Source organism: Periplaneta americana, chromosome 4, assembly GCF_040183065.1.
Source record: "Periplaneta americana isolate PAMFEO1 chromosome 4, P.americana_PAMFEO1_priV1, whole genome shotgun sequence".
Lineage (NCBI taxonomy): Eukaryota > Metazoa > Arthropoda > Insecta > Blattodea > Blattidae > Periplaneta > Periplaneta americana.
In genome coordinates, this window is record NC_091120.1 from 147651155 (window position 1) to 147674440 (window position 23286).

The following is a 23286-nucleotide window of genomic DNA, read 5'->3' on the forward strand; positions in this document are numbered from 1 at the left end:
GAATATCATGAATCTCTAATGTATATGAATAATATCTTATTAATACTATATTGCAATTGTGAAAGATATATTTTCTGATATTAATCAGAAAATTTGCTTTTCAACAAATACTAGTAATGTTCCAGATTGTATTACTTTTGTTGATACCTTAACTGATATTGTTGAAGATATTATTTCATTTTTCTCTCCTAAGACTTCGGTATTACACAATCATTCAATTTTTATGTGAGAATTACTCGACTCGGATATATTCCTGATGTTATATATTATGATCGCCTAGAATGTGAAGATATTTTCTAGATATTTCGAACGAGTAAGAACTTACAGAATAATAAATTATACAGAGTGACGCAGAAATATTTCCCCATTTTCAACTATAGGCCTACATAAAATGGAAAATATTGAAGTCAAATATCAAACAGTAATATAAATTTATTCCTTATGGTATGCCATTTAATTATTCAGTTTAGCTTCGAACACAGTTTCAGATTCCACGTCAAGGACGTGTTCCTAGCCGCAGGACCATAAAAATGTTGGATTGCGTCCTTTGCGTCATTGTACTAAAACCAACGAGTTAGAAAGAGAATATAGAGCGGCCATTGCGCCGGCATTTTTTGAAGAAAATTGAACGAACGTCCGCTATTAGCTTAAGCGCTGAAAATAGAGAGGGCGTGGTGATAAGTATGCGTTGGAATCGTGAAACTGTCAAAATTTCGCTTGCATAAATCAGTTAAACTGAAGTGGAATAACCTAGTGTTTTGTCAAATACGTCCTAGTCACTTAATAAAGAACTTATGTACACTAAATTTAAAAGACTTGAGCTATTCCCAGAAGGAAAGCTTAAAAGAATAACCTAAGCAAAACTGTCATGTACGTATGGCAATAGGTCCTAGCTAATATACTGAAGAAAATATTAATATTCCTAGGTTTCTTTAATGCGACCTGCAACATCTAATATATAAAAGGGACTATTAATTTTCCTATTTCTCTACCACAAAAAGAGGAAAAATTTGTATACCGCTGCATAACTGAAAATAAAAAATTTCCACATTCTGTCCCTTGCGCAGTGTCACATCGTTGAACTAGGAAAATTTTGTAGTTAATAAAGTGCAGTTTGTCCCACGTTATTACAATTATTATTATTATTATTATTATTATTATTATTATTATTATTATTATGAGTGGTAGTAGTGTATAATTGAGTAACCAGGTGCAATAGTGGGGTAAGTAGTTACGAAATACATTCATATATACCCCATTATTGCACGTGAATTATGTTCTTTCATGTTCTTCCAGTCCATACACTAACAACAATACGGCCTACCCGAGAGTTCTGCGGAATTTTGGATGCGAGTGTCGAAATACAATTTAAATGGACATATTTTATTGCTATTAGTTTTTCACTGGGTTTCAAACGGAATTCTAGCATACTGGTTTTATCGGTATTTTGTTTAAGTCCATTATTGTGAACCATTTATTTGGTTTATCGTTTGTCTTCAAAATAGGCCTACCTTTTATAAGCTACAGCACATCGTCTTCTTCTATAAGCAGTAAGGAAGGACACAAGAAGTGTCGTGAACACAATAAGCTATGCTCTGAGGGACACAATTTGTATCAATTCATATTTATTGCCCACTGTTTCACCAGTTCCTTTTTTTTAAGAGAATCTGCAAGAGAAGAAAAATACTATAGCACACACTGCATGTATCCCGGGCTTTGTTACACATTTAAGCATGAAAAAAAAATGCTGCTAATTAACAAAACTATGGACTTCACTTCATAAAATTTACCTGAAATATGATGTATCAGTTGTCTTTTTCATTTTGATATTGCAGTTATATGCAGCACACACAACTGGCATGTTTTTTCTTTGGTTTTTCGTAGTTCTACCTCCGTATGCAGAAGGTTGTAAGCAGACGAATTTTTACAACGGTAGCCGCTTAGTTCATATTATCTGCCGTGTTTCACGGTGGCACCGCAAACAGCGCTGTACAGGACAACATGGTCAATCTATATTCTCTTTCTAACTCGTTGACTAAAACAGAAACCACCATTTTCGCTTTAAAAAAGGTATGGGCCAAAAATCCCGAACTGTGCGACACCACACCAGACAGTGACGCGTTCACTATAAAGCGGTCGCATGTTGATCTCATTCGGATTTTCCTCTGCCCAGTACCGGAAGTTCTGTTTATTTACACTTCCAGACAAATTAAAATGTGCATTGTCTGACATTAATTGAACGATATTGTTGGACAGGATTTCAAGAAACTGTTTACCAAATCTCAGACGATTTCCCATATTACAATCTTTAAGTTCGAGGACCATTACCATTTTGTATGGATGAAAGTTAAGATCCTGTTACAAAATTCTCCTAAGGCTGCGATTACTTAATTGCAAAGCTGTTGCATGTTTTTCCGCCGGACGTTGTGGGCTTCTTATGAATACCTGACACACAATTGCAATGTTTTGTGGAGATCGGACTGATCTTGGTGGCCTTGGTGGTTTCTGTTTTATTGCTGAAGACCTTTCGTAAATGATGCAATCTACAATTTTATGGTCTTGCGGCTAGGAACACTTCTTTAACGTGCAATCTGAAAGTGTGTGCGGAACAGACGTGAAAGATAAAATGACATACCATAAGGAATAAATTCTTATTACTGTTAGATATTTGACTTCAATATTTTCTATTTTATGTGCAGTTGAAAATGGGGAGATATTTCTGCCCCACCCTGTACAATTAAAAATAATATAAAGTTTGTTAAAATTTAAATATCAGAGAAAGTAATTCCTTACAGTATCAAAAAAAAAATATGTTTTTTTAAAAGTATCTACAAGATGGAAAACAATTCTTTAATTTTATTTTATAACTTTTCACTTATCAAGTATTTCTTCTGTTACAGGTGGTTTCGTTATTCCTGCAGGTATGGCTATCGACATAAACATACATGCTATCCACATGAATCCAAATAATTTTCCAAATCCCTCCAAATTCGATCCTGATAATTTCTTACCAGAAAGGGTAATGAAACGACATCCTTTTGCCTATATTGCTTTCAGTGCTGGCTCTAGAAACTGCATTGGGCAAAAGTTCGCAATGCTAGAACTAAAAGGAATGTTATCATACGTGTTACGTAACTATAAAGTAATCTCTCTGGATAGGAGGGAAGATGTGAGAATGTTGAATACACTCGTTTTGAAATCAAACACGGGCATCAGAATATCCATAATAAGAAGGAAGTCAAGTGTGTAAGACTTCACTCGGAATATAATTAGGTTGATGTAACGAATCACTAATACAAAATTTAATATTAGAGGTGTACATAATTAAGACTAAACTAATTTTGGTTTATGTAGAATGTATGGAATTGCAATAGCTAACGTTCAACATACGTACAGAATGTAAAAAATAATGTATGTCAGACTAATATGTTAATAAAGTCAAAGTTCGATTCTGATTCAGAAGTGTAATATATGAACAAAAATGTATTAATTAAAATTATAATAATGCTAAATTATGAAATTATTAAGAATTTATGTACTGGAACGGTTGTAGGTCACAGGATAAATACCTTTAAGAATAAGAAACAAAAAGATTTTTTTGGTCAAAATTTATTATATGTACGAAATGTAAATTTGTCATAGTACCGGTACACGGGGCTCGAAAGTCAAATTGTATTAGTTTGTAATATAGCTGACTATAAAACGTATCAATATTACTAGGGCATTCGATAAGTATTGGTAACAATGCTGTAAATCTGCTCCTAGCGGTGTCCATTAAAATCTTGTAATACGTTATAGAGCAGCGATTTATCTGGCCGAATTGTTGAATGTAAAATAATAATAATAATAATAATAATAATAATAATAATAATAACAATAATAATAATAATTATTATTATTTATTTATACTGGCAGAGTTAAGGCCATAGGGCCTTTTCTTACACTCTACCGGTTCACAAAGTATACAAGCAGTTAAAATTTAACAAAAAGTTAAAGAACAGAATATTAAGACATTACAAAAAAAAAAAAATAATAATAATAATAATAATAATAATAATAATAATAGCATAATAAAATCGACACTAAACAACATGAAAATAATATCATAATATAAAAAAAAGAAAGTAAAATACATTGGAATATAGTGAAAGCAACTCATTTAGTACAAATTATTAATATGGAAAAACGAAAGGAAGAATATATCAAAAGTGAATGCAATAAAATAATACTAAAGAAAAGAAAAGAAAGAAGAAAATTAAATAAAATTCACGATAAAAAGGCTATGATAATAAATTCATCGGCTGATAAAGAGAACAAAAAGGGGAAAGGAAGGAAAAATAATTTTTATAGCCTATATTTTTACAAAACTATCGCAGAGAAAAGGGCTTATAACTGAAAGGAATCTGATTCTAAAAGTGCAATTTTAATTTATTTTTGAAACTAGACAATGTCCGACAGTCTCTGACATGTTGTGGTAGAGAGTTCCAGAGATGAGCTGCAGAGACGGTGAAAGATGAAGAGTAGAAGGATGTTCTGTGTTTAGGAATGGAGAGTGTAATATGGTGTTGTGAGCGAGTATCTATTTCGTGATATGAGAAAAAATATTGAAAACGAGAAGCTAGGTAGCTAGGGTTAGAGGTTTGTAGAATATTGAAGAGTAAAGTGAGAGAGTGAATAGTTCTTCGCTCCTCGAGACGGACCCAGGACAGCATATTTAGTGAAGATGTGATACGGTCAGATCTACGGACGTTGCAAATAAATCGAACACATGCATTATGAACACGCTGTAGTCTGTCAGTCAGTCAGTCAGTCAGTCAGTCTCATGTTAAGGTCAGTGTAGAGAGTGTCACAGTAATCAAAATGAGGCATCAAGAGCGACTGCACTAAATTCTTCTTGAGAAGCAACGGAAGGAAATTTCGGATTCTTTTTAGTGTGTGAATTTTCATAAAAGTTATTTTACATATGTGTGTGATTTGAGTATTCCAACTTAAGATTTTGTCCATATAAATTCCTAGATTTTTTACTCTATCACTGTAAGGAATAATAGTTTCATTCATTTTAATAGGAGATATGTCACCTGTATTTAAATTACTTAGAAGTCGATGTCCCATTATAATTGCCTGTGATTTCTCTGAGTTCCATTTCAGTCCAAACTTTTTCGTCCATGAAATAATTGATTTTCGATCATTGTTTACTTCATTTATTGCGTAATGTAGTGCCGATATAGGTGCAGAGGTATATATTTGTAAGTCGTCAGCAAATAGGATATGTCTACAGTGTTTAATAGATTGTGATATGTCATTTATGTAGATCATAAAAAGTAGAGGTCCAAGAACTGAACCCTGTGGTACACCTGCACCCACAGTATGCCAGGAAGAAAAACGATCACAGACCCGCACACATTGTTGGCGTACTTGAAGGTAGGAGGTAAACCACGACACTGAACTTTCTGATAAATTAAGGGCTCGGAGCTTGCAGAGTAACAGATCTATGTCAACTGAGTCAAAGGATTTGCTGAAGTCAAGAAGTGTCAAAATGGTCAGTTTTTGTTTATCGGAGGCTTCCCGTATGTCTTCCGTAACTTTAAGTAATGCTGTATTTGTGCTATGTCCAGTTCTGAAGCCTGTCTGATACTCGTCAAGTAAATTGTGTTCGTTCAAGAAGTCCGTCAATTGTTTGTGAACAATGCGTTCCAACGCTTTTGACAGGGTGCGCAGGATGCTTATAGACCGATAATCATTTAGGTTTGAAGGATTATTATTTTTAGGAAAGGGACGTACATAAGCTTTCTTCCATAGGGTCGGATATGTCGAGGTAATAAGAGAGGCATTAAAGATGTGTGTCACAGTTGGCAGTATTACATCTATGATTTTACGCAGTAGAACAATGCTGATGCAGTCGACTCCTTCAGCTCTTGTACTTATCCGTTTTATAGTTTTCTTTACGTCTAAGTCTGTTAAGTATGTGAAGTAAAATTTCTCGCTCGTTTGACAGGTTGCTTGCAGTAGTTCGTGCATTGTCTGTTCTCTCTCCTTGGGGTCAACTGGTTGTGAGTGTATCGTGGTAAAATGATTATTAAGAGCGTCCAGTGAAATAGAAAAGTCGTTTACTTGGTGATTTTGTTTCCCTATGCCCATTGTTTTCAAGTCTCGCCATAGTGCTGATGGGTTTGAAGATGGTCCAATAAGGTCATGCATGTGTCGAAGTTTCGAATTTCTTATTTCTTGGGTAACTTTGTTGCGTAATTGTTTGTACTCAGTTAGATTGCCTTCAGATTTGGTCCTTCTGTATTTACGGTAAGTTGCGTCACGTTCAGTCATCATAGTGGGTATTGGGGAAGTTAACCATGGGGCTGCTGATCTTTTCACTCGTTTCGATTTCAGTGGAGCGTGTTTGTCGTAAGGTTGTGTAATATAATCATTAAAAATCGAAACCTTGTCATCTAGAGTGGGAGTAGTGCAAATTGTGTACCAGGGAATCATGGTTGCGTCTGATATTAAAGCTGTCTGGTAAATGCGTCTTAGGTCTCTGTATGTCACTGTTTTACGAACGATTGGAGGGCATTTGAGAGAAAAAGGAAAGGTGCAGATATTTGTCCGTGCGTCAGTACTTTGTCCTGGTTTGTTGTAGCTATTATGTACAGTAAAGTCTCAGAATGCGAAGTGTGGTGAGTAGGATTGAGGGGAAGGACTGTCAAGTTGCATGCTTGGAACATTGTCAATAGTTGTGTCGTGCAGTTCGATTGGGTGGCAAGCAGATTTCTATTTAGGTTGTTCATGATAATTGCGTGTTCATAATGAACCAGATTGTTTATTAGGGGCTCTTCAATATCCATTATTCTATTGATGTTTGGGGGTTGATAATATTACGCAAAGGAGACATTTTTGAAAATATGCAGTTATTTCAATAAAAAGAATTTCAGGGGCTGCAGAATACTCATTAGGAGTAGAATATATAATATAATATAATATAATATAATATAATATAATATAATATAATATAATATAATATAATATAATATAATAATATTGTGAAATTTGGTTTATTTAAAAAAACATTGCAAAGATTTAAATTCATTATCATGAAGTCATTGGGATACTATCATACACTAATGAATGTACGTCGCTACTAACGCGTCACTGCAGTGGCCTCATCTGAATGGACCCTAAATGTAGCCAAGCTGCCGGAAATAACAGCGATGCGCGTGGCTTCACCTTCCATTTTGAACTTTCACTGATACGAGTATGAGTCAAGAGATCTTTAACTTTGAGCCCTCATCTGAGCTGTCAATCATCTGGTTACTGTTGAAGAGTCAAACCATGGTTATGGCAAATGCCATCTACGACTATCATCGCCTACCCCGTTCATTAAATATGCCGTCAGATTCTGAATTTCACCCCTCAGATTATTAAGGGCAGAGGATTACGAAAACATACAACAATTATAATAAAACTGGCAATAAAACATTTTTACAATATTTACCACACGATTTATGATAGCCATACATAAATTTCACCACTTAATCTTGGAAAAATGCCGAATTGAATGGATTATTGTTCACTTAATTTATATTACACTGAACAACAAACTTTTTAATTTTTGTCTTACTCCGAAATAAAAATAGGTGAATATTACTAATATGTGTGCCCTAAATCTGAATTTAAAATCCAACTCGCCTCATCACGTACTATTTTCCGGAGAAAGTGAATTTAATTTTTTATGAAAAAAAAACTTATATATATTATTTTTCGCTCTTGCTGATAAAATTAGAACAGAATAGGAATTCAAAATGCCTCATAATACTTGAAAAATGTTACTGGATATAATAATGATGCTACATAGTTTAAAACACAAAATTTTGTATGTGTATAATAAGAAAAATCTCGGAACTTGAATTTAAAATTTAAAAGGATTTTCTGGATTACTTCCATTTTTAACTAGAACCAGGACTGTCTTTTACGAGGTACCAACTATAGTCTGCAAGTATGTTGGATGATGATCTTCCTTTAGATCGGCTTTTAATTTTAGATATTTTTTGATTAAATCTTTCCCTATGCTCGTCGCTTACCGCTCCAAGGTTAGGAGGAAAGAAAATTTAAACGAGACTGTAAAAAATGTATTTTGAGAAACTTATTACACCCCATTTTCTCATATACACTTAGTATGGTTTCCACAAGTTCCATGTAGTTGTCTGCGCTAGTATTTCTAAGGAAATTTGAGCAAACATCTTTGAAAGCGTGCCATGCCATTTTTCTGCAACGGAAAGTTTTTCCTCAAACAAAGAGTCAGTCATAACTTTTGCGAATTTGTGGACCGGTGAAAATGCCTGCTTTAATTTGCCTTTACTGAAACTGGTAAAATTTTCTTCTAAATACTGAAAACCACACCCTTGAGTGGACCTTGCGTAGACCTCACTTTGAACTGTTATGAAATATAATGAATACAAGGGACCAGTATCTGTTTATTTATTACAGGTACAGAAGAATATACCAACAACCATAAAAACCGGACGTACGTCGTTAAATAAACCATAATTTAATTATTTTTGTCAAGTTAGTAAAAAATGAGATTCTTACAGCTGTATGTATAAGTAAGATCTGATAAAAATTTAGGATCAATGAGATTATTAGTTTACCAGGAATTTCTACTTAAGTGAGCTTACGTTTCAGTGTATTTTTGGATTTTTTGCAACAAGTAAACAAATTATTTAGGACAGAAATATAATCTAAGTTAAGTGAAATATCTATCATTCTATTCAGCTTCATTTCGACATTAAGTGATACAATATGGCTTTTATAAATATTGTAGTAGATATTTTCAAAAGTGTCAGTGCATGTTTTGCTATAATTTTTATGTGTTCATAGCCCGCTGCATTTAAATGCTAAAGCTAGTTAGGATATTTTCCTCATGTTTCGTTACTCTATAGATTTTGGTAGTACACTGCTCTTCAAAGATAATTATCTGACCTACCATTTTATGATCGTGTAAGCGAACTTTCCAACCACGGGAAAAGTCAGAATCAAAGATATGAAAAATTAACAAAGTTTGAAACAGTTCCGCTAGTTCTCAATAGGTGGCACCATTATTGGGACGGTTAAAAATGTGTCAGAGAAAATGATGATGTAGATTAAGCATTAATTATTACCACAATTGACAATATCAGCTGTTTACAGCTAAACCCAGTGTTGTTTTACAATCAGTTGAGTGGGATGAAAAATTGAATTCCATAATTCGGGAATATTTATCCACAACTGGCAACGGATACCATTATTTTCGCAATCTATTCATAGAAGCAATAACTAAAGAATCCACATTTACTGTACACCAACAAATTATCGATCACTATCGATTAGTCGGATCAGATATCTTTGAACCTCAGTGTACTATTGATGTTATAGGAGTATCAACTTTAAGCCGAGGGCTTGCGCCATAGGATTGAGCTTATCAATAAAGACTAACGTCATCATCCAGAGCAGTGTCCGTCAGTTCTCCCGTATTGATTTCGCAATAAACAAAGTCCATGCACTTAATATGTGTTATTATTTTTCTCTGAGTTACAAGGACAGAAAACATATAGAAATGAAGTTATATTATGATTCATGTTCTTCGTAAAGTGACGCACAAGTGGAAAAAAATCTGACCTTTTTGAGTCCACACGTAAAGGAAGATTGATTGGTTAGACTACAATGAGCCACGCGTGTTTCCGTAAAAAAAAATAAACTATCATTATCCCTGGATCTAAAATAAAATACGCATGGAAATGGGCAGACAGAGTAAGAAGTTGTGTTGGAAAGGGTGGATGAAGAAAGAATGATACTGAAACTGATCAGAAAGAGGAAAAGGAAATGGCTGGGTTAATGGATGAGAAGAAACTGCCTGTCGATAGAAAATATAATAAAGAATAATTTATCCCTCTGGCGTATTTCAATAGCGTGGCCCACTTTCGTGTAAATTTAATTAAATAAAACACTAATTTGAAGCCATTGACCGATGCGACCAGCTTGCAACCAGAAAGATAGATAGGAGGTATTTCATTAAGGCAGACATACCTGTGTTAGTTGACCTCTTACATCTGTATTACAAGAAGAAAGAGGAGTATGTTAGCGGCGACGTTGCCAAACTGCTGAAATACCCAACTCAATTTTCTAATTAACCGTGCATTTAACCACAAAACTTAATATAGGTTTTAATTTGTAGCATATAATCACAGCAGCAACTTCGGCCCAAGGCTTCATAACATAATAATATCTAAATTCCTAAACACACAATTTGCTAATGCTCCTTACTTAAAAAAAATCAATTAAAATTGCTGTTAATAGAGAAAATTTAATTAACTTTTCTCTTTTTTTTCAGTATTTACTAAGTTATTTAATAAAATGTCTTAACATTATGTGGAATGCTCTCTGAGCACGAGTATGTAACTTATTCTTTCTGGGAGTGCTAGAATGTTTTTCTATAAAAACAAATCAATATGTATCTTTGATCTCGCAATAAAGTATTATTATTTAAGTGTACCCTACCGTCCCTTTTAATCTGTAGTATTATTTCACTTCCAGTCAATATATTAAGTATCATGCTGACGACAAGATACCTTCTTTACGGTTCGAAGATTGTTCACTTTTGCTGAGACATGTGTACTAGAGGTGAGAAAAAATAACGTAACGGTTATTTCGAAACAGTTCCTTACTTGGAACTGTTCCAAAACGTAACAACACCTTGGAATACTACGTGCTAAAATAACTCTAGTACAAAATACTTGCTGTTACAAAATACTCGTTTCACTTTGGAACTACATTATGACAACGCCTGTCCCACAGAACAGAACATGTTTGGCACTATTGAAAATAGTGGCGCCAACTTTTAGAAAACATTGGGTGGGCTCAAACATTTGAGGTATAAGTTAAATAAATGTCATAAGTATAATGATAACACGATAAATTATTGGGAACCCTTTCATCGCACTAAGAGAAATGTTGGAATCTAAAGTGAAAGATAAATAGTAAAGATAGGAAGAGCCTCTTTAAAAAATTTACACATTATCTTGAAACTAATGTTACTGAGTATAGGTTTATATCAAACAATTATTAACATAATTAGGGTATAGTAACTGCATTGAGAATTTTATCAAGGGAGGTGAAAATATATAGGTTATGTTTCATTTACAAATACTTTACATTTTTAGTTTCATTATCAATTCTTGAAATGAAACTAAATTCTGTTGAAACAGACTATTGTCGAAAATTTTTATTTACAAAAATACAACGGTAAACTTTTATATTTAATTACAATGAGATTATTATTCTTCATGACGGTATTAATATGAATTCTAGCACGGCCGAAATGATTATAAGTTAGCTTTTATTTAGTAATTTTTGGAGAAATTGAACACTATTGTAAACTTGAGCTGAGTAGAAGAGAAAGAATAGGTCAGGTTTTATTTACCATTGGGATCCATTTTGATTTCGTGACCAACCAAATTTACAAAAAATTTAAAATTGCATTACATTTCCTGCTTCGAAAAAAACAGATCAACGAATTCAATTTGACATTAGAAAACATTTCTTTTCTACGAATTCACATCTCTGCTCACTATGACATTATACTGCATCACATGGCATACAGGGAAGTATGTGATCATTTAGTGTCCTCAATACCACTGGTATATTACATGCTAGTCGTATGTGCATGTTCCAAATACCACTGTTACATTACATACTAGTAATACGTACCTGTTCAAAAATACTGCTGTTCCATCAGATACTAGTCAACCGTGCGGTTCCAAGATAACACTGTGCACCTTGTAGTTGCACACAGGTTATATATGGTACTGTTATTTCGGAACTGTTATTTGGAACATAGTATTTTCAAGGAACTGGAACAGTTGAAACTGTTACGAGAAAATAACAACTTTTCCCATTTCTAATGTGTACGTGAGACCAGTAGCCGTCTGAACGTCCTTGGCCCTCCGAGGGTTATAGTGCCACAGGTCATTATCATTATTATTATATTATGTTCAAATCGCAGTGAGGTCAGGAAGACTCACGGTTCGAAGCGCACCGATGTTGAAGTCTGGACGATATATGTTTGTCTGTTCGAGCTGATAATAGAAGCAATTAAGGTCAATATATTCCATTTCGTAAACTAAATCCAGAAGCTCGCAGTCATCATGGAGCTCTCCTCAGCATTACTGTGTTCAGTTATCTTGCTAGCAATCCTACTTCTCTACCTGTCATGGGAAGCAGAGTCAGGTCGAATGAGACGAATGTTAGCCAACCTTCCACGTATTAAAAGTTATCCAATAATTGGGAGCTTGCTGCCTTTTATTCTGGTGCCATATGCAGGTAAGTACTTACAAAATATTTTCCCCACAATCTTACAAATTATTCCTCTTTCTTTTCTAGCAACCGTTCATAACCAATTACTCTCTTTAAATATTCCTAAAACAGCGGTTGGAACTTGTCTATTAACATCACACAACGCCATACATCTTGACTATAATCTCAATGTTAAAAATCAGTCTTAATTGTACATTTTCTTCAAATTGTGACTGTCCAGGGGGAAACGAAGGATGACATTTCTATTTCAAATATTTTTGAAATTAAAAAAAATTGATCTTTTATGAACTTACTACTATTGATATCAGTAATGATGTGTTTAAGTTTCATTTTTATAGGTCTAGTAATATACGTTATTTTTTGCACACATAATACTCCGTCCTATTGATATCAATAATGATGTGTTTAAGTTTCATTTTTATAGGTCTAGTAATATACGTTATTTTTTGCACACCTACTACTCCTTTCTATTGATATCAGTAATGATGTGTTTAAGTTTCATTTTTATAGGTCTAGTAATATACGTTATTCTTTGCACACATACTACTCCGTCCTATTGATATCAGTAATGATGTGTTTAAGTTTCATTTTTATAGGTCTAGTAATATACGTTATTTTTTGCACACATAATACTCCGTCCTATTGATATCAATAATGATGTGTTTAAGTTTCATTTTTATAGGTCTAGTAATATACGTTATTTTTTGCACACATAATACTCCGTCCTATTGATATCAATAATGATGTGTTTAAGTTTCATTTTTATAGGTCTAGTAATATACGTTATTCTTTGCACACATACTACTCCGTCCTATTGTTATCAGTAATGATGTGTTTAAGATTCATTTTTATAGGTCTAGTAATATACGTTATTTTTTGCACACCTACTACTCCTTTCTATTGATATCAGTAATGATGTGTTTAAGTTTCATTTTTATAGGTCTAGTAATATACGTTATTCTTTGCACACATACTACTCCGTCCTATTGATATCAGTAATGATGTGTTTAAGTTTCATTTTTATAGGTCTAGTAATATACGTTATTTTTTGCACACATAATACTCCGTCCTATTGATATCAATAATGATGTGTTTAAGTTTCATTTTTATAGGTCTAGTAATATACGTTATTCTTTGCACACATACTACTCCGTCCTATTGATATCAGTAATGATGTGTTTAAGATTCATTTTTATAGGTCTAGTAATATACGTTATTTTTTGCACACCTACTACTCCTTTCTATTGATATCAGTAATGATGTGTTTAAGTTTCATTTTTATAGGTCTAATAATAGACGTTATTTTTTGCACACATACTACTCCTATCGATATGAGTAATGATATGTTGAAGTTTCATTTTTATAGGTAAACTTTATTTTTTGCACACATACTACTCCTATTGATATCAATAATGATGTGTTTAAGTTTCATATTTATAGTTTCAGTATCTAGTTTAAGAACTATTTGAATGATAAAAGAAAAAACAAAAAAAATTTAAGTTAATTTTCTCCCCCACATTTTAAGCATCATGTTTCAATTTTTGTTTACAATATATTTGATCTCCTTACAAAGTTCCTATGTTCTCAGATTTTGTAGGTTTACCTTGTAGAGATATGGGAAACAAATTAAACCTAATTTATATTCAAATTGATACAGTAATTTTGTTAAGTAGCATGCAATAAAAATTTCAGCTTTCCAGCATAAAATTTGTGAAATCCTTAGTAATGTGGATGCAGAGAAGTGGGCAAAAAAAGTACGGGGAAATGAGTTTAAAAGTTTGCGTACATTTTAAACTTATTGAGCACAACCATTTTAAATTGGCGTAAGTAATGGCGCAACTGCCTTACCGTCCTAAAATTTCGTCAAAGTGTAAATTAGGCATCATAGCTTCATATATTAAGATAAGCAGACAGACAGAAAGACAGAGAGACAGGCACGAGGCAGGCAGACAGAAGTAGACGTAGGCAGACGTCAGACAGACAGACAGACAGGGAAATATACAACGATCATTCCTACGTGTAGGCCTAAACGTTGTATTATTTTATGTACGTGTTCGGATGTTCAGGAAAATGCCGATTCTATTTAAATGTTTAAAAGGATTTTAGCAAATGTGCACGAGTCGTGAGAAATTAAGCATTCTGATGAAGTTTTATTTTACCTTAAGTATTATTAATTGTAATTATTGTGTATTGTAATTTTATTGTATATTGGAATTTTATTGTGTATTGTTTTTATTGTGTGTACCACTGCCACCGGGTGTTTGTCCACTTGCAGTGTAAATACATACATACATACATACATACATACATACATACATACATACATACATGCATACATACATACATACATACATAAAATATTTTATTACGTACAATTTAGCGTAGGGTAAACATTGGTAATTTCGTGGCAGTGGTTATTTCGTGATATTTTTTTCCTGGAACTTTCGTGAACTAATCAACGCAGTTACGAGATTCAAATTTCCGCCAAGGGATTGCATATTTTATCCGGTTTCCAGAAACATACAGCAATGCTTTGTGTGACTATTGTAGCTGCTTCAGTGAACTTTCGTGTTTGGAGAGAGCAAGTTACAGTAGATTTTTCAGGCGTACAAATTTTGTGGATGTTTATAATTGCATTATAGGCCTATTAATGAACGTAAGAATATGATATTTTTGGTTCAATGATTTATTATATGTTAATGAAATTTTATAAAATATCATGCAAATTCACCAAAGAAATAGAAATTCAAAACTGTGCCTTCGGCAGGAAAAATTATGGCTACTGTATTTTTCGATTCAGAAGGATTCTTGCTTGTAGACATCATATCACACGGAACCACCGTTAATTCTGACGCGTATGTGGCAACTCTCAAGAAACTTCAAGCTCGAATGAGTCGTGTTCGACCACATCGGGAGAAGCAGGATGTTATGCTATTGCACGACAACGCATGGTCACATGTCAGTCACAAGACCACAGAGCAGATCAGAAAACTCGGATAGACAACACTGAAACATGCGCCTTACAGTCCTGATCTGGAACCATGCGATTACCATTTCTTTGGTAAACTGAAGAATCCCTTCAAGGAACGAAGTTAGAAGATGACTCCCTTGTGCACGCTACTAAAGAGTGGCTCAGACGTGTTGATCCAGACTTCTACCATGCTGATCTACAGGCCCTCGTTCCTAGGTGTCGTAAGGAAGTTGAAAAGGACGGGGATTATGTGGAAAAGTAATATTTTGTTCTTAAAGGATGTATCTACATTCTATGAAAATAGCAAGGCTGTAAGATAATAATGTCATTTTTGAATAAATGTTCTGCATTACTTTTCTAGTGACCCTCTTAATATATAGTAAAGTCCGTAATAAAAGTTTTCACGCTTTCAGGGCAAAGAAGATCTCTTTTCAATTTCAATCTTTATTTTGATTTCATTAATATTATATGTTGATATGTATTTCGATGTTTTCTTGCTAAGAATATTAGCCGGAAATACTATGTGTGAAGTCTTGTAATAATAAATGATAATTTCATTTGACTTTAATGAATTTTTCCACAATTCGTCTATCTCTCACGAAATTATCAATGTAATATCACGAAATTACCAAGGTTATCACGAAATAACCAAGAAACTAGCTCAAGTTATAAAAGTGGTTTTTGGCAATTGTTCAAAAACGTATCCAATCTTTTATGTCTCCTGATTTGTATAGCACATTATGGTCTCTTAGATGGAAAAATCGGAATAAGAAAATATTTACACATTTGCATTTCAAGTTAATTTTCATAAAATTATTACGAAATTACCAATGTTTACCCTACCTCATATTAGGAGACAACCCTACGGAAACGCCGAGTACAGCATTGAAGGAATCACAGCAGAATTTCTTCGTATACATCTTAATTTATACACTGAGAAATACTATAAATGAAGTTCAAGGCAGCTATTGGGAATTTCCATGTACCTCTGCCTGTTATGATTTTCTCCATCCATTCCACTGTTTTTAGTTCCTTTTATTCAAAACGTGTTTTGAATCCGGTCGAAGCAGCATCAATGACTTTAAAATATTCAAGGCGATAGTAGACGTCTGTAATATTCGTATGTTTGATCATGTAACATCATCTCTTGAGCTGCTCTCGTGGGCTCGTCTAAAGGAACGAAGAATCATACATTCTCTTTCACATGTATGCAAAATTTTACATAACTCTTCTCCAAATTAGTTTTCCCGCTTTCAGTTCCTCGCTACTTCATGAAATCAGCATCAATCTCTCCTTTCCATTCCTCGTCACAGAACTTCCCTATACTCATCCTCCTATACTGTATCATTGCCTCGCCTCTGGAATTCGTTACCGAGTGACGTCAGGGATTGCCGGATACTGTGACAGTTTAAAAGTAAATGATAAAAGTATGTTTTATCTGTAGTAATGTTACGAGAGGTCTAAGATTTCCCGATAAATCTCAGACCTCGAGTGACATTTATTAGGACTATTTCGTGAATAACATAAAAATGTAAATAATATATCCCTAAAATTCGCTCAAAAATGTTAATAATTGTATGTTACGAATACTTAATCTATTCAGACATTGTGAAGTTGAAATAGATGAATACCGATTACCGCAATAAAGAAATTGGACGTTATTCAGTAATGCCAATTGCGAAGAGCGAAATACACCTTTAACAATGTTAGTTATATGTACTGCGCTTTTCTCTTATTATTATAACAGAAATGCGTTTTCATTATCTGCTGAAATCATAATTTAATTTAAATATTTTATAATATGGTAAATTAGGGTCTGTTGGACAGTCGGACATGTTGGACACTTTGAATTTTAACGTGTTACCTCTCCACTTGTGGGCACCACATTCTGCTAGAAGTCAATGACGGAAGTAGCCACGAGTGGGGCTACTTCCGTCATTGACTTCTAGCAGAATGTGGTGCCCACAAGTGGAGAGGTAACACGTTAAAATTCAAAGTGTCCAACATGCCCGACTGTCCAACAGACCCTAATTTACCCTACAATTGCAAGTAACCTGATTAATACATTAATTAAATGAATTGCTGAAAATGCAGTTATAAAATCTGAATGAAGGAGTATAATTTTCTTCAGCCCTACAATGGGCATGGAATTAGAAGATGAAGATGTAGATCTAGATGTGGAAGTAAGATTTCGCACTTTATTTAGTACTTCATCGTTACATTACACACTACACCGAGAATCATGAACTATGTAATATGTGTGGAAATAGCTAGCAATGCTTATGTATTCACACTACAGCGAGACATATGTTGCTACACCATCTCTATACGGGTAATTAAAACACAAATTCTTTTACACCGTATGAAAGGCAGTTTGATCAAAGACCTTGTATATAATACTATACAAGGTCTTTGAGTTTGATATGCGCTGGTTTTACATAAATTTGAACACCTGACTTTCTATTAATTGTTCAATTTCATTCACGTAATACAAATTTGATAGACTAAATTAGCTTAGGTTATCTGTGGGAGCGGGACCAATGCCAACTATGCCTTATTTCGACCGTTACTCCGTGCTACAGGAAAGCATTTTCCATAGTTCGACAAATACATTCTTGCTGTAGTGTGTAAAGGAACTAGAGCTGCATCAATTTTCCATGCGCGTATGCATGCAATCGGGAAGAACATTGAAATAATCAAGTTTAAAACGTACGTTCAATTAAGATGCATGAAGATTTTGTGTCTACATGGTGCACCGTTTTGAAAGTCGTCTTCACTGCGTAAATATATTAATTAATATTAAATATTAATATCGCATTCATTGCTTGAATGCGTAAAGTTGAAAGAAAAGTTTAACCGTGTAGATGCATATCAATGGATTCATGCTCATCGATTTACGGGGAAACAGTTGGCGACACTGACTAAACAAAAGAATGACCATGCGATAAATTGATAGCGATAAATCTAGCTGCAAAAATTATCGCGATGTCTGACTGTGGTTGGTTGGAATACAAAATGTCATTACACTTCATTGGTCGAAAATGGAATGACGTCATTTAAACGAAATAGTCCCACGAAATTCGTTTTAAAGAAGTTGCTAGATTTATGCCGAAGTATTTATTTGTAGTATTTTGACAATAATTCTGTGGTGTTTGGGTAAAGGGAGATAAGTCATAAAAATGAGTTCGGAGATAAATGAAAATTAAACTTGGAACCCTTATTACAAATAGTTTTCTACACAGATAAAACATATCAACTGCTAGTATTCTTTGATTTTTGCACACCCACTTGTATAATTTAACTTGTGTGTTCATCTGGGGAATAAAATTCCACCTGGACAAAAAAAATTACTTATACTCCTTTACCCGAACACCACAATAATTTCTTTTGTTAGATTAACTCTTTCTTTTGTCTTTGTGCCAGTATACTACGTAGAACAGCTTATTGTCCCTTGATTATAATGATGCTGAGTGCCATTGTTATTTGGTGTCTGTGTTTGTTGTATGCGCTTTTACTTTTTTTTTTTTGCATCATGTAATATATCACACTGATTTTTATTTTGTTCAATTTCTACTTGTACGTTTAGTTGTTTTATATGTCATATTCATTCTGTCTCACGTTATTACGTTAGATTAATTGCATCAGAATGTATAATTTTTCTTATAGTTGTGTTTCATTTCTGGTAGTGTGGTAGAGAAGGTCTTATGATCTCTCCACCAAAGTGTATATATATATATATAAAGAAAGAAGAAAGAAAGATAATTAAATAAACAAACAAACAAAACAGACAAACAAACAAACAAACAAACACAAACAAACATAAATAAATAAATAAATAGATAATAAATAAATAAATATTCTTCAATGGTTTTTGGGGAATACTGCTCAGCTGGAGCACAGAATATTTTTGGTGTGTTTACTTTCCTGAAGAGTTTTACTAGTTGCAATTTCAGTTCTTCAATCTTATCCCTGGCTTGTTTGAAAAGTTCATGAAATTTATCTTTACTTCTATGTCTGAAATTGTACATTCTACCAATCTAACTGGTGACATCAGTCCAACAACAGCCTGCTATCGACCCGTAAGGATTGAGTTAAAAGTTTCAAGAACATGGATCATATCATTGGCCATCAGAAGTGCAAGTGTGTATCAAAAATTCAAATCACAGCTTACGATTTTTGTCACTGCTATCATTAGCTTCGATATAACTTCGGCTTCTATCGATCGACGATTTAAATAGCCTATCAGTTAGCATTCTAACTTCGCAGTACAGCTTCGTGGTAGCGGTACTGAGTACAAAACAAGAATACAAAATAAATTTTAAAATTATAGATCTCAACCAGCTCCGCTCCAGGATTTTGGAGGGGTCCAGCCCGCCCAACCTCCTCTTCCACCAGGCACGCCAGTGGTCAACACAAAGAAATTAGAGATAGCATTCAGAAGCATTTGGAATTCAGTTGAAACTTCAGATTCACTTGGACGACAATATATATATATATATATATATATATATATATATATATATATATATATATATATATATATATATATACACGAGTAGTTCATTTAATTGTTGGAAAAATGAGTGAAAATGTATTGGGAAAGACTGACTTGTGTTCGAAAGTAATAAATAGAATAAAAATTCAGAATATATTGCATATTTTGTTAATTATGGAATGACATTGTTATATCAAAATGGCGTTGAAAACTAAAATCAACAGATGCAGCAGCTTAATGTAACTAGAATAAATTTTTTTAAGAACGTCCCACTGATTTCAATTGATCAAAAGTTTTTTCGACATAGAGACTTATCTTATGAACAAGCGCCACAAATTTCAGTGTTCCAGTCTTGACAAAGTGTTACTGGTTTACTGTAATGCCAACTATGAAGGTCATTGACATTGCTTTAGCAACAAAAAAAAAAACAGAACACTTACTTTTGCTATTACTTAATAAATTAATAACATTAGGTATTCTTTCTATCTTTACGCACCGGAACTATGATTTCATTTAGTTTCTTATGTAATAATTATGTTATATTATATTCTGTATTTCATCAATCATCATATGAGACGCATCCAGAAAGTAGGTTTCCCTATTAAAAAAACACACTTTGAGGAAAAGATTTATTGGCAACAGGTACAGCAATGTTTCAGCTATTTTTCAACATAGCCACCATCAGAATTGAGAGACTTGTCGTATCGTGGGATCAACTTTTGTATCCCTCTGTCGTAGAACTCTGCCGCCTGTAAATGGAACGAGCGTGTGACAGACGTCTTCAGCTCTTCGTCGTTGCCTAAACGCTCACCGGAGGACAGGAATTTCTTGAAAAAAAAAAAGATAGACAGAGAGAGAAACAGAGAGGGAGAGGGAGAGGGAGAGAGCGAGGGAGAGGGAGAGGGAGAGAGAGGGGAAGAGGGAGGGGGAGAAGAGGAGAGAGGGAGAGAGAGAGGGAGAGGGGGGAGGTGGAGAGGGAGAGAGGGAGAGAGGGAGAAGGGGAGAGGAGGAGAGGGGAGAGGGGGAGAGGGAGAGGGAGAGAGAGAGAGGGAGAGAGAGATGTTCGGCCCAGAGACCTGACAGAGCTGCCGATAAATTTCAATTGGCGCAATGCTCTGTGCATTAAAGAACTTTATTACCGACCGAAACTCGCAGGCGGCGGGAGAAGGAATAAGAGCTTCCATTTCGGACCACTGCTGCCACGCTACTGGCACCAGGCGGGACCTGTCCGGCTGGCATATGATTGATACGCCATAGATCTGTTACGCATGCGCAATTGACACGGCTAATTACGTTTACTTTCAAGGGAAAAAAATCGGGAAACTTACTTTCTGGATGCGTCTCGTATATTATATGTTTTTCTCATCTCAGATGCCTGTACAATAAAATATATTAGTGTTTTCTCCTCTAATTTACAGTTTTCCAATGCTTTTTTCCTGATTATTTGTTTAATAATTCAGTACCTTTTAGGCGCCTAATGCGTAAGTACTTTAATATCTGATGTCTCATAGTTATTACACTTGCGAAAAATAGGACATCTGGTCATCCTAGTGCAGTGGTTCCCAAAGTTTTTGAAGGCGTGACCCACTTTTGGTTGACAGTTTAGTTTGCGACTCTTCCCATATCTACCAGTATTTAACCCCATTCGAAAAAATACTAGAAATCATGGATAGTATAGCTACACATGATACGACAAATACTGTGTTTGGTTTTGCGGACAGGCAATTAAGTTTGCATAATTTTAAACAACAGCTTTTGGAGTATTTTCCGAAAGAAACTCAAAAGAATTATGATAGTCACAGTGGATATTGAAACCGTTTTAGACAGTTGCATTCAAATGATGGAAGTTTCAAAATTATGAAGGAAAAGAAATTAAAATAAATACCTAATAATGTAATTTTAAAACGATACTTTTTTCTTCGCAGAACGTAGGCTAGTTTCGGATCAAAAGAATGTAAAAATACCTTGAGCCACCATAAGTTTTTTTTTTTTTAATTTTTGATAATATTTGCAACCTCGTATTTATCTATACTAATAATAAATCTGTAGCCGAAATTTTTCTGGTAATTTTCGATTTTCCAAAAATAATTGGTCCTAACACATATAATTAACCACCCTGAAACCGAAAATCACTTTTTTGAAATTTTTGTTTATATGTCTGTCTGTCTGTCTGTCTGTCTGTCTGGATGTTTGTTACCTTTTCACGCGATAATGGCTGAACCGATTTATATGAAAATTGGAATATACATAAAGTTCGCTGCAACTTAGATTTTAGGCTATATGACATCCAAAATACATTATTTAAAAGGTGGGTTATAAGGGGACCTGAATTAAATAAATCGAAATATGTTGCTTATTATTGATTTTTGTGAAATATATTACGTAACAAAAGTTTCTTTAAATATGATTTCCGATAAGTTTTATTCCATGCAAAATTTTGATAGGACTGATATTTAATGAGATAAATGAGTTTTAAAGTTAAAATACAATACCATCTAAGGCGGTGTAATGAAATGAAAACAAATGACTACATCTATAAGGGGCCTTGGACAACAACAATCGAAAGCTATGAAACATAGCCTACAGAGAATGTTTCTGTGTTTGTATGAAGTAATATCGAAAGCTAACTAAATGGATTTGTATAATTAATTATTATTTTACCATTGGAAAATGTAGTTTCTCTAGATGGACATAATGCTATAATGTTATTACAGTAACTTCTGAGTGCTCTCTGGACCAAAATGACCGCATTTTAATTATTTAAATACGATTTAAATACAATTTAAACTAAGCAACATATTCTATCAAACACGAATGTTCCCTGGATCAAACACCCTATTTTAAATATGTAATTACTTTATATTTATTTCTAACAGGTGCAGCGGAGCGCAAGGGTACGGCTAGTGGAAAATAAAAATCTCTTCTGTCATTTCCATAAAAACAAAAGCGAGAAATCTCATTGAACTTGAAAATGATTTAACTGAGTATGTGTCGTATTCGGGCTCGAGATTTGAGGAACTGTCTTCTGAAATAAACAGACACATTTATCGAATTATTAATTTTTTACATTATAACTACTGAAACATTATTTGATTTTATGTTCAACGTTATGTTTATGTTTCTAAATACAAAATAAATATGTCATTAAGGTGTTTTTTGTTTAATTTTGTAAATTTCTCGCGACCTCTTTCAACACTTTACACGACCCCCACTTTATGAACCACTACCCTAGTGTAATGTAATGCCTCTATTGGTTCAATACTAGGGTAAGATATGAATTTTATTAATGTAACATAATATAACTACATGTATTGAAAATAAAGTAGTGGCAACATTGCCGGAAATGGACCATGCGCATTCGCATGCGTTACGAGACAGCTGGTGATATTGTCGATGTATTAAATGATAAAACCCGTTTCTATGACAACTGATGTCGTTATTGTGCATGGTTAAATGTAGAATACTATTTTTAACTGCTTTAAAG

General features: G+C 33.9%; 2 protein-coding genes across 6 annotated transcripts in view; both read left to right on the forward strand.

Annotated features, from left to right (window-relative positions):
* LOC138698294 (cytochrome P450 4C1-like) overlaps positions 1–3455 on the forward strand; it is a 44151-nt gene extending 40696 nt beyond the window's left edge. For all 4 annotated transcript variants that reach the window (XM_069824091.1, XM_069824093.1, XM_069824095.1 and 1 more), the window contains one exon: positions 2901–3455. In XM_069824091.1, coding sequence (XP_069680192.1) covers positions 2901–3250 — 350 coding nt within the window. In that variant the 3' untranslated portion in view covers positions 3251–3455. The remainder of the gene's footprint in view (positions 1–2900) is intronic.
* An 8674-nt stretch (positions 3456–12129) lies between these two features.
* Positions 12130–23286, forward strand: part of LOC138698296 (cytochrome P450 4C1-like) — a 58093-nt gene continuing 46936 nt past the window's right edge. Inside the window, exon 1 of one of the 2 annotated variants that reach the window (XM_069824100.1) lies at positions 12130–12342. In XM_069824100.1, coding sequence (XP_069680201.1) covers positions 12168–12342 — 175 coding nt within the window. In that variant the 5' untranslated portion in view covers positions 12130–12167. The remainder of the gene's footprint in view (positions 12343–23286) is intronic. The other variant, XR_011331820.1, reaches the window with a different exon arrangement.